The sequence below is a fragment of the Ursus americanus genome, chromosome 17 (genome assembly GCF_024610735.1).
Source record: "Ursus americanus isolate L20-20 chromosome 17, mUrsAme1.1.p, whole genome shotgun sequence".
In the NCBI taxonomy this organism is placed as follows: Eukaryota; Metazoa; Chordata; class Mammalia; order Carnivora; family Ursidae; genus Ursus; species Ursus americanus.
Genome location: NC_142143.1, coordinates 57,545,516 through 57,558,120, shown reverse-complemented (window position 1 = coordinate 57,558,120; position 12,605 = coordinate 57,545,516). Strand labels below are relative to the sequence as shown.

Sequence of the window (12,605 nt, the reverse complement as noted above, 5' to 3'; positions counted from 1 at the left end):
GGTGATATTAATCTAGAAAGGGGAAGAAATTAATGGTGTGAAAAACAGAGAGGGAGAGCTGCTACCTGAAGAGCGAAATGTCTTCTTGAGGTGATCAGAGATTGGCTTCAGAAAATAAAAAAGTAGTATCTGTACACTGCTTATTATTTCCTTGGTACTATTATAAGCATGTACCTGGTTTATCTCATTTAGACCCCATAGTAACTCGAAGATGCAGTATTATCATTACCCCATCTTACAGAGGAGGAAATTGGGAGCACAGATTGGTTAAATGACTTGTCCAACGTAGTTCATGTAGTAGATGACAAATATAGGTTTTGAAACTGGACAAACTGGGTTTGCTTCCCTGTGGTACCTTCAGTGGGGCTGAGGTCATCACCTCATGAAAGACCAGTTTTCCGGTTATACCAGGCACAGCATGCGACTAGGTTTAATTGTTGTTTATAGTCACTATTGATCCTGTCATATTTTGACATTGCTCCTCAGATCCATTTTCTGTGACTTTTACGTGAAGATTGGGCAGTGGTATGAAGCCAGTGATGAGAAACCATTCAGCAGTAACAACGTTCATCTTACTGGGTTTGACAGATGACCCACAGCTAGAGATTTTGGTTTTTATCTTTCTGTTTATCACATATATATTAAGTGTAATTGGGAATCTGACCATAATTTCTCTCACCTTGGTGGATTCTCATTTAAAAACAGCTATGTATTTTTTTCTTCAAAATTTCTCTTTCTTAGAAATCTCATTCACAACTGCCTGTGTCCCCCCATACCTGTACATCATATCAAGTGGGGACAGAACCATCACCGTCAAGGCTTGCTTCAGCCAAATCTTTTTTATTGTCCTCTTTGGAGCTACAGAATTTTTTCTCCTGGCCGTGATGTCCTACGACCGCTACGTGGCCATCTGCAAACCCCTGCATTACGTGACCATCATGAGCAGTAGAGTCTGCAGGGATCTCATCCTCTGTTGTTGGGTATCTGGCTTATTGATTATCATTCCACTCCTTGGTTTGAGTCTCCACCTGGAATTCTGTGACTCTGTTATTGACCATTTTTATTGTGATGCTTCTCCAATACTGAAGAATTCATGTTCAGATACTTGGTTCATAGAACAGCTGGTTGTCATCTGTGCTGTGTTGACCTTCATAATGACCCTTGTGTGTATAGTTCTGTCATACATATACATCATTAGGACAATTCTAAGATTACCCTCTGTCCAGCAAAGGAAAAAAGCCTTTTCCACCTGTTCTTCCCACATGATTGTGGTTTCCATGACCTATGGCAGCTGCATATTTATGTATATCAAGCCTTCAGCTAAGGATGAAGTGGCCATTAATAAGGCAGTTTCTCTACTCACTATATCTGTTGCCCCTATGTTGAACCCCTTCATTTATACCCTGAGAAATAAACAAGTAAAGCAGTCTCTCCGTGATGTTCTCAAAAGATTCGTATTTCATTCAAAGAAATAGTAGACCGGGAACTCAAATTAAAAGATATATCCTCATATATGCAAGTAATGAATCGTGGAACTTTACATCAAAAACTAGGGATATACTGTATGGTGACTAAAATAATATAATAAAAATATTACTACATAAAAAAATAAAAGATATATGCTCAGAATATGGATTGAAATTGAAGCCATTGAGAATGGCAAGTTTTGACAGGCATTAAAGAAAGTTTGGAAGAACATCTAATAAAGAGTGCTGAAGGACCCAGTATTATGAAATGGGCACTTCTTTACTTCTTTACAACCCATTATATCTCCTTCTAACCTGAATTCAATCAGCTCGACTTAAGTCATCTTTAATGTTCATTAGTTATTAGTTTTTCATGTCAAAACTATTCTGGACATGTTACTGCTTTCCCCTCCTTGCACTGCAATCTGTTTTGAAGTGTCTTCCCTCTTCAAGGGGATAACTATGCTGATTTTCAGGATGTAAAGCAGCCTTTATCTTCACTTCAGCCTTGTCAATGCCATCTCAAAATAAACAGTATGTGCATGTGTACAAAATTAGGAATATAATTATATTCCCTTTCCTTTTCTATGTGAATGTATTGAAGATGATGACAAAACAACTGGCAAAACCCCAACAATACAAAGAAGTGTAATTTTCCAGTTGTTAGAGTTTATCGATTGATTTCTTCCTCCACCAGTAATTGTTCTAAGAACTCCCAGGAAAGCCAGGTACAACACCAAAAGCATTGGCTTAAAGCATCAGATTGCTGATGAACTAATGAAGATCAGAGAGCAAAGACTGCAAAAGGTAGAACTTTTGAAGCTTGAACTGATTGTATGTAGTTAATTCTGCCCTTAGAGGCATTTTCAGATTCATGGCTGTGGTGGATTACATCATTTGTAGTGGATCAATGTCATTTTCTCCATTACAGGATATAAATTCCTTCCTCTCTTTTTTCACTTGGCTGGGTCAGTAACTTGCTTTTGATCATGAGAATGTGGTATAAGGGAAGTTGCACGAGAAGCTTCTTTTTTTGGAACACATGCCCTGGGGGAATCCAGGTGCCATGTGAAAAGTTTGAATACCTTGATATTGCCATGCAGTGAAGAAGCCTAAGCTAGCCCCATGGAGAGACCATAGAGAGATGCCTGGTCAGCCCATCTCTTCCAGCCATTCCAGCTGTGGCGTCAGACACAGGATTGAAGAAGCCATCTTAGATAAACTCCACACCAGCCTTCTTATCATCCAATGCCAATTACTATCTGATTGCAACTAAATGATGGAACCAAGTGAGAACCACCCACCTGATCCCAGTCAGCCTCTAGAATCATGGACAATAATAAATTTATGTTTTAAGATGCAAAGATTTGGGGTGACTTGTTACACAGCAATTTTTAACTGAAATAGGGTGTAGGAAAAGTGTTAGCCTTTTATTTTTTATTAAAATTTTTTGTTGTTTGAGTATAGTTGACACACAACATTGTATTAGTGTCAGGTGTACAGTGTAGTGATTCAGCATCTGTGTATGTTATGCTATGCTTTCCACAAGTGTAACTACTTTTTCTTCATTACCATCTCTCCATTGTCTAGAGCTCTATCCTCTGTTTTTGGGGATTATGAGTGTTCCGAATCATTGGAAGGTTGGTCTCGTCAGTAGGTATAGGCTGAAGATTAATCACATTCTAGGCCACCCCTGGGTGAAAGGCTGTTCACTGTCAATGAAGGATTTTTCTTTCTTGATCTCAGCTGCTTTAAATAAAAGGGCCAAGTATGCTGGGAAACTTTGGGGAAGAGAAGAGATAGACATTTTTATAAATCTGTTTGCTACAAGGAACCAAGTTTCACCTTCCCCAATCCTTTGGGGAAGGAAGCATTGGGTGGAGGTTGGCAGAACATTTTCAGTGCTGTGGGGCAAAGCCATGATGGCATGTGTAGGGGCAAAATGAAAGAGCCCCTGAGCTCCAGGGCTTTCCTGACAGTGAGAGATGTGTAGAGGAGGAGGTGGCACTGACCCTGGGGAGAAAAGTGAAAGAAAAGAAAACCTTTCTGCCGGTCTGGCCATTTCCATGCTCCCTGGGTATCCTTTCCCATCTCCTGTACTTTCTGAGCTCCCAGCTGGGGATGCCACGACTTTCTGGCAGCTGTTATAAACCATAGTGCACAAGTGCTAAAACACGTTGGTCTGTTTTAGAGAAAAAGAGTGCCTGAATTCAACTGATAAAATTAGGCAATACTCACAGTGACAAAAAAGGTTCAAGTGACCTTATGCATGAAGCCTCTCACTGATTCAGTATACACTCATTGTAACTTTCATTATTGTATGCATAATGAAATTGATGTGTTCCTTCTTGTCCTGTGTATGCTCGTAAAGTGTCAAAGACATTGCACTGTGCAGTTCTCTGTCATAGGTAGAGACGTGCTAATGAGACAAACTCCATTTGCAAGCAGTGGGTGGGTCAAGATTTATGGTGAGTGCCTCTGCCCTCTGATGTCCAGAGTTTTCATTACATAGATGATGTCCAGTTGTTTGAACTCAGAAGATCCAGTCTCATCTGCTCAGACTGTGGTATTACTATTCCTCTCCCAGAATGGATCGCTGAAAATATATGAGGAACTCATACAAGAGACAAAATGTGGGGCAGTTTGAGCACCATAATTATGAAGTACAGCAATGAGCTCTCAGCTGTTGAAAATTAGAAGTTCATGAATCCATATACATAAGCAATCAATGGAGCAATTCTAAGTTGAAGAGAAGGGAGTGCTCTTGCTTATAATAGAATGCCAAGGACCAGTTTGTAGATGTGGAGTGAGGTCAGGAGTTGGAATCTAATATAAGAATATAATAAAATTCCTTGTTCCTTCCTACCTGAATGTATTAAAATCATGATAAAAACAACTGGCAAAACCCTTAGCAGTACAGAGAGGTATTTTAATATAAGCTTTAACAATTATTGATACATTTCTGCCTCTGAGTAATTGTTCACAGAACAACTGAAAAAGCCAAATAGAGCACCCAATCACTGGATTAAAGTCATCAGATTGCTGCGCAAACCATGAGGATCAGAAGGCCCAAGATTCTGGAAAAAGTAGAAATATTGAAGGATGAGCTGATTGTATGTAGCTATTTTTGAGCTTAGAGGCATTTTCAGATTCACGGCTATGGTGGATTAAAGACTGTTTCAAATTCTTCAATGTCAATTTCTCCATCCAGGGATGTAAATTCTTCTCCCCTTTAACTTGGCTGGACCTCTGACTTGCTTTAGATTGTGAGAGTGTGGTAGAAGTGAAGTTGCATGATTTAGGATAATCAGTCAACAATTGTCTCACCCTTGAAATTGAACTGTCATTGTATTGACATTTCAGACCATCCACAGTTGACATTTGTATATTTTGTCATTAAGCCATCTAGCAATAGGCTGATAGTCAAAATATTTGATGAACATTTCATATGTCCAAGTAGTTGTCACTGATGCTGCTGAATGTATTTTGGAAGTAGATGTCTTACGTATGTACAATATTTCTACTGTTTGGATGGGATGTTCCCAAGGAGAAACTGCCCTACTAGTGGGAGAGTGGTGTTGGGATAAATGCACACACTGGGAGCCTCATGAACCTCTTTGGTACAGCTATGTAGTTAATGTTGAGTCAGTGAGGGACAGGAGGGGTGAAAGAAATTACTGTATTGATTAAAAACCTGGGAAAACGAGCGCTGAAGAAAATCATGCAAATGATTTCATGGGCTGCCTACACTCAGCCCGTGGGTCTTCTTTGTTTGTTTGTTTGTTGTTATTTAGAGCGTGTTTACCTGTCATTTATTCATGATGATGAATGACGTCCAGGTTTCTCCTTAGGGGTATATGGTAGGAAATATTGGCTTTTATAAAAATACAGTGCCAAAATAACACTTTATCTCTAACCCCATTTCATACATTGGTTACATTCAAGCGAACAACTGCCTTAGAATACAAATAGGAAGGACATTTTGCATTTTGATTAAAATGTCTTTTTTTAAGCAATTTTCTGGAACTTTAATATTAACCTCTAGCTTTTTCTGTAGAACTGTAGTGCTATTTCTAATTCTTACTCATAGTTACCAGAATATATTAAAGTAAAATTTATATTCTTGGTAAAATAGCAGTCTTATAATTAATATTATAGGTATTTTTGTCTATTATCTTCCTGCTTATTTTAATTTTACCACTACTTTATAATTTATCTGATAACACATCACTTAATTATGATTTGTCTTTAAATTTAGCATATCTTTGTTGGGAAAGTTTTGATTACCAGTTCAATCTCTTTACTAGTTATTGGTCTGTTCATGTTTTCTATTTCTTCATGATTTAGTCTTGCTATAAGGTAACGTCCTTATCTCTCCTTCATTTCTGAAGGACAACTTTTCTTGGTTGGCAGTTTTTTTCCACCCCTCCAAGCTTGTGTGTTTTGTCCCCATCCTGTAAGGTTAGGCCAGATTTCTGCATGTGCTGAGTAGCCATTTGCAAAGGCTCATTCTTACTACTCTTAGGGGCACACACTGGGAGCTGGCCACAAAGTGCGAAGGTGTGTGGTTGAAGCTTGTAAAGCATTTGGGATGCCCATGGATCAGTTGAGGGGATCTGAAGGTGAGGCATCCCCAGCTCTCCAGGGTGGGGTTCCTCATGAGTCCTCAAAGTGGTTAGTAGAATCCATATTGCTCCCACACGTTCCATTCTGAGCCCAAGCTGTTCACTGATCCTCAGTCATGCAGTTTATGAGTCAGTGTTCTGGATGGGGTGAGAAAGAAATGTGCCTCTCTGGCAATTCTCACACAGATGGGGGAGCTGGGTGCTCATTCATGCAGTCCTATGTTCCTCCATATGAAAAATTATGGGCCTACCAGGTCTCTTTTGGCATTGAGGTGTGCCCCCTTTGGGGGAGGGATGATATGGCCAAAGTGGAACTATTCCTTCTCCTTTCTTCAGTGCTTTCAATCTCAGATTTTTTTTCCCCTTCAATAGTCAGCTGGCATTTCCCCACTGGACTTTCAGACTTCCACAAAGGTACTCTTTTCTGTGGTGATTTTCAAACTTGATATTCTTTGGTAGGGGGAAGATGGTAGAAAACCTATTCTGGGGGCGCCTGGGTGGCGCAGTCGTTAAGCGTCTGCCTTTGGCTCAGGGCGCGATCCCAGCGTTCTGGGATCGAGCCCCACATCAGGCTCCTCTGCTGGGAGCCTGCTTCTTCCTCTCCCACTCCCCCTGCTGTGTTCCCTCTCGCTGGCTGTCTCTCTCTGTCAAATAAATAAATAAATAAAATCTTAAAAAAAAAAGAAAACCTATTCTGCCATGTAAATGATGGTCACTTATTCATTTTATTTTCAACTTTTTAATATCCTGTCACTTTAAGTGTGTCTCTTATATACAACACATTGCTGCATTTATTTATTTTTGTTTGTAATCCAGTTTGAGGATCTGTATCTTTTTCATCATGGGGTTCACTGATGTATTCTTTTTATAATTACTATTATAGTAAGACTGATTTCTGCCATCTTGTTCTTATTCCATTTATTTTGTTATTACTTTTCAACTATTTCCTATCTCTCATTAGAGGGATGGAGGGATACTTCTTAGTTTGTTGATTAAAAGTTATAAATTCTACTTCATTCTTAGCATGGATATTTTAAGATTCATCTGTGTTCATTTCCATCTATTGATTTCTTTTATTTTTTTAAAGATTTTATTTCTTTATTTGACAGAGATAGACAGCCAGCGAGAGAGGGAACACAGCAGGGGAGTGGGAGAGGAAGACGCAGGCTCCCAGCGGAGGAGCCCGATGTGGGGCTCGATCCCAGGACTCTGGGATCACGCCCTGAGCCGAAGGCAGACGCTTAACGACTGAGCCACCCAGGCGCCCCTCCATCTATTGAATCCTTAAACATATACAATTCTATTTCTTTGGATCATAACAAGTATATTATCTTTCTGTATGTTATTTTGGTCTATCTTCACAACCCATCATGTACATGTTTTCTAGAATTTTAGTTCTGGTTATGCATATAGATTTTCTTTCTTTTATTCTTTGACTAATACTTTCTAAAAAGATAAAAATGTTTTTTGGGTGTTGAGTTTGGTAAGTTCTTTATAGGTCTTGGGCCCTGGGTGTTATACACAACTAACGAATCGTTGAACACTACATCAAAAACTAATGATGTACTATACGCTGGCTAAATGAACATAATAAAAAATAAAAAGATAATAATGTACTTTATATGATTAATATAAATTATATTATCATTTTTATGTTTCATATTATTTGCATCATCCTTCTGGGTTTATTTATCCTCTTATTTGAGTATTTCTTTTAAGTGCTTTCATATTTGTTCTTTGTGTGGCAAGCTGTTTGAGGTGTTCTTCTAGTTTACCATCATATTTAAATGTCTTATTTCTTAAGGTGTATGTTTTCTTTATCAATCCCATTTCAGCATACTTAGAAATATCCATCCTTCTCTATTATACGAAATATGTTATTATTGCCTTCTCTCCCCACCTTCTCTTTACCTGTAACTCTCATTATATATTTTTATTTTGGTATCTGCACTTGTCTTTTGGTGCCTATATATCTAACTACCTATTTCTATGTCTAATCTCCTTATTGTTTTCTGTTGCTTTATGGGAGACCACATCAGAGCTGATCCAGCTCACCATTTTTGTTTTGGTTTTATCTCTCCAATATTAGCCTCATTGTTTTATTCTTTATTTCATTTATTGTGGTTTCCAGCACTATTTTTACCTGGTTATTTTTATAATGTTTTGTCCTTCATTTTGCCAATATCATTCTTATCTTTTTTAGGAAATTATACTTATTTTATTTTTTTTAAGATTTTATTTATTTGAAAGAGAGAGAGCGCAAGGAAGAGAGAGCACGAGTGCGGGGAAGGGCAGAAGGAGACAGAGAAGCAGACTCCCTGCCGAGCAAGGAACCTGACATGGGGCTTGGGCTTGATCCCAGGACCCTGAGATCATGACCTGAGCCAAAGGCAGATGCTTACCCAACTAAGCTCCCCAGACGTCCCAAATTATACTTATTTTAAATTCTTGCTGCTTCTGTTCCAGTAATTCATCTTTGCATCATATGTTATCTGGTGTGTAATCTTGCCCCTCTCTCTCAGTGGATATATTCCTAAGATGGGTGGTTGTTTTGGCTTCTGAACTCATGACCTCTGTATAGCATTAGCTCTACTGTCTAGTGATGCATATGAACAGAAGCTTAAGCCCTGGTTTGTGACCTTCTGGATAACTTAAAGGAATGACAAGGACGATCCTCAGGCCAGATAGCCCAAGTCATTATAGAACTGTTCCTTCCTAAACTGTCATCTTAAAAAATACTTTTTTTCTTTTGAATTTTCTTTTCTTTTTATTTATTTGTGAGAAAAAGAGATAGAGAAAGCGTGCGTGTGCATACACGCCCAAGGTAGGGGAGGGGCAAGGAAGAGAGAGAGAGAGAATCTTAGGCTCCACACCTGCCATGGAGCTGGACATGGGACTTGATCTCATGACCCTAAGATCATGACCTGAGCCCAAATCAAGTCAGGCGCTTAACCAACTGAGCCACCCAGGTGCCCCATGAATTCTGTTTTAAACATTTTGCAAGGAGCAGCATTGGGAGAATACTGTTTCAATTTGTAATCCGTAGTCCATAATCTTTGGGGCTTTAGGGAGAGAGGATAGAGGAAATGGTGCTGAAGTGTGGCAGCACTTGTTTTTATTGTCTCCTCGCTCTAGCACGGCTCTAATGTTATCCTGAGAATGTTAGTAGCTAAAACTGTTTCTTTTGATTCTTTTTAAGAAATAATTTAAATTTAAATTGAATTAAGTCAAATTAAATTTTAGTTTTTAAAAGATTTTATTTATTTGACAGAGAGGGAGAGAGCAAACATAAGCAAGGGGAGTGCCAGGCAGGGCAGAAGCAGAGACTCTGCTGAGCAAGGAGCCCCATGTGGGGCTCAATCCCAGGACTCCGGGGATAGTGAACTGAGTGAAAGTCAGCCGCTTAACTGACTAGGCCACCCAGGAGCACCTAGTTTTATTTTATTCTAGAATGAGAGATCATGTATGTAAGAGAGGGGTGGGGGAGTGGCAAAGGGAGAATCCCAAGGAGACTCGATGCTCAGTGCAGAGCCTGACTCGGGGCTCAATCCCACTATCCTGAGAGCATGACCAGAGCAGAAACCAAGAGTCAGATGCTCAGTTGACTGAGCCATCCAGGCACCCTTCTTTTGATTCTTGTCTACAGTGGTGACAGGAAGGATAAAGCCCACCAACTCAACATTTAGAAATTGAACATTCTCAGACTCAGCCACAGAATCAGTAAACTCATTTCTTTGCTTATCTGTGACTTGGATTACATTCCAAAAGTGCCAGCATAAAGCCAGTTTAGTGAACAGTTTCATAAGTGCATGACCTGTCTTTTTTTTTTTTTTGACAAGTTCATTTAGAAGCTGATGTGTTCCCTCCCTAATTAATTTGTAAATGCTTATATTATGAAGGCTGGGTGAAGCCCTGCTTAGTGTTCTTAAACTTTGACTTACACCAAGTACCCTCCTTCCTTATCTCAGCATATTTAGAGATCTCCAGGGCACATGGAGTTGATGTAGTCAGCTCTAATAATTCCTGCCAAATGTTCTGATTGGTGTTATGTGAAGAGTGCATAAGACCTTCATCGATCTGGCTACCGAAGGATGCGACTGGACATAAGAGAGATGTGAATAAGTTGGCCTTGCTGCAGAGGGATTTCAAGTAGAATGGCCAACATGTTTATAATCCCATTATTTTAAGCCAATAAATTTACTATCTATTCATACTAATTAAGCCCCAGTTTCTTGAGAAGGTTGTTGTTCATACTGTTATAATGGGTATCACTTATTAAACACTTAAGTATTGGCTTTTAAAATGTTTTACACTTATTATCTCATTTAATGCTCAAAACTATTGTATATGATAGATATGATTACTATCCACATTTTAGAGTTTGAGAAGAGGTCAAGTAACAATCCCAAGGCAACTCTTGTAGAAGGTTGGGAATCTGGGATTTGAACTAGAGCCTCTATTTTTGACCAGTATGTGGCACTGTGTTCTACTTCAGCACAGATCGTAGTAGAAATGTGGATTTGGGTGAACTTAATGGTTGAAATATGGCTATTTAAGAACATCTCTATATCAGCTGATAGCTCAGTGAACTTGTGTTGGTTTGTAACCCTCTTGGAAGCTTCCTGGGTGAAATCTGAAATGGCCCTCGTACTCAGAGCACAGGGAGAGATGGAAGAAAGAAGAGGGCACTATAGGTGGGTAGTGGCAGTTTTAATAAGCAAAGGGAACTTACATATGAGGCTTGTCTTGGGCAGCAGCAAGATGAATGGATCCCTGTACCCACCCACTGTGTCTTAAGAGTTTATAAAGAGGCCGTAACTGGATTCAGTCATGTATACCATGCAGGTGTTGTCAACACCACATCCCAAGGCTGTGTCCTTTGAGCATCCCCTGGGAGCAGGAAAGGCAAGTGGAACCCACATTTCAAAGATAGGGGAGGGAGCCTCCAAGTACCAGGTTCAGCTCACCAGTCAATTGCTGGGGTCATGTCTTTTTGATGGTGTTCCCCAACAATTTGTAATAAATTAAAAATCATCACTAATCTCTAGCTTAGCCACCAAAGAATCCCAGATATTCATAATAACAATGACTTTACATATAAGACCTTTTATTTTAAATAACATGCACTCTTCAATATTTTCTGTGGTTCTGGAAATTTTGTCTCCTAACCAGTCCAATACAGCTTGTTTCTTAAATGCCCAAGAAGCATCATTCCACTCAACAATGTTACCACATATAAAACACATGGACACACCAGATGATGCTCCACTTGTACCTCAAATGGTAATGAACAATCTGTAGTGTATTAGGATATTACTAAGCTATGTGCAAGTACTCGGGTTTCCAAAAACTGTTTTCAGTTCCTTTGAAGTTGAGGCCCTACCACCAGTTCATATTCAAGCTGTGGTTACCTTGAATCCATGTGTAGAGTTCTTGGTACGGTAGTCCTATTTGGTTGCTTAAGGCTCATAATTTGGAACATTCTAAATATAAATCCATATTAATACTTTATATTCATTTTTAGTTTATGAAACAGGTATCCATGGCTTATGTTATAAACAAAAACAAAAACTTGAGGAAAAGTTAAAAGAATGGAGTCATATCACAAAATTTGTCCTTTCTAGTATCTAGCAAAAGTAAACAAACAGATGAAAATAAAATTACAATAGAAAAAGAAATCACCAGAAACTACAAAAGAGAGAGATTGGGAGATCTGAGCCATTAATCTAAAAAGATCCCAGCTAGAAAAGCAACAATAGATCCTTTGTAGAAGTAGGAGGCTTTTTACCTTGGCTCTAGAAGGTCTTCTAACCACAACTTCTAGAGAATGTAAGTTGATAAAATCTTGGGGGTTTTCACCTCATTTGAAGAGAAGTGGACTACATGTATAGCCTTTTAATTTTCCTTTAGGGAAGGATGAAATTTGTAATGGCTACAATTGAAAGATGAATGATAAAGGGGAGGAGAATCAAAATTATTGACACTTTGTCCAAAGCATAGTCTCCACGGCTCCATGAGGAAGAACAATGCCAATGCCGGATTTCCTTCAAAATGATGCTGATAATATAACTTCCTTTCTTAAAACTTCTCTGGACTCACCAATGTCAACTGAAAGATGAAACTCCATAGTCTGTAATTAAAAAATACCTTCATCATGGCCTCTCTGTCTCACTCTGAATCCTTATCTTTCCACTCTTCTAAATAAGCAATATGTTTGCCTCTTAAATTTCAAGTCATTTCGGGAAAATAGTTAATTCCCTCCTACTGTTCTTTTTATGGATTCTCATTTTTCCTCCCTAACAGCACTTAACCATGTTCTTTTATTTTTTGTAAACTTACTACATGAATTTACAGTTTAACACCTTTCTGTCTTAGTAGGCTGCAGATTCCTTAACTTAGGACATATGTCATTCATATATTTATCCTCAAGGGCCAGTTCAGCATTTGAAACATAGGAGACACTCAATACACATTTAGTCAGTGAAATCTATTTTTCACGGAAATGTATTGTCTT

The 12,605-nt window shown here is 38.8% G+C and overlaps 1 protein-coding gene across 1 annotated transcript; it reads left to right on the top strand.

Moving 5' to 3' along the window:
• Nucleotides 1-500: 500 nt before the first annotated feature.
• Nucleotides 501-1,475, top strand: LOC148108715 (olfactory receptor 6C2-like). The gene has a single exon (XM_087869123.1). The coding sequence runs from the start codon at nt 528-530 to the stop codon at nt 1,473-1,475; it is 948 nt and encodes a 315-aa protein (XP_087725249.1). The 5' UTR covers nt 501-527.
• Nucleotides 1,476-12,605: the final 11,130 nt, after the last annotated feature.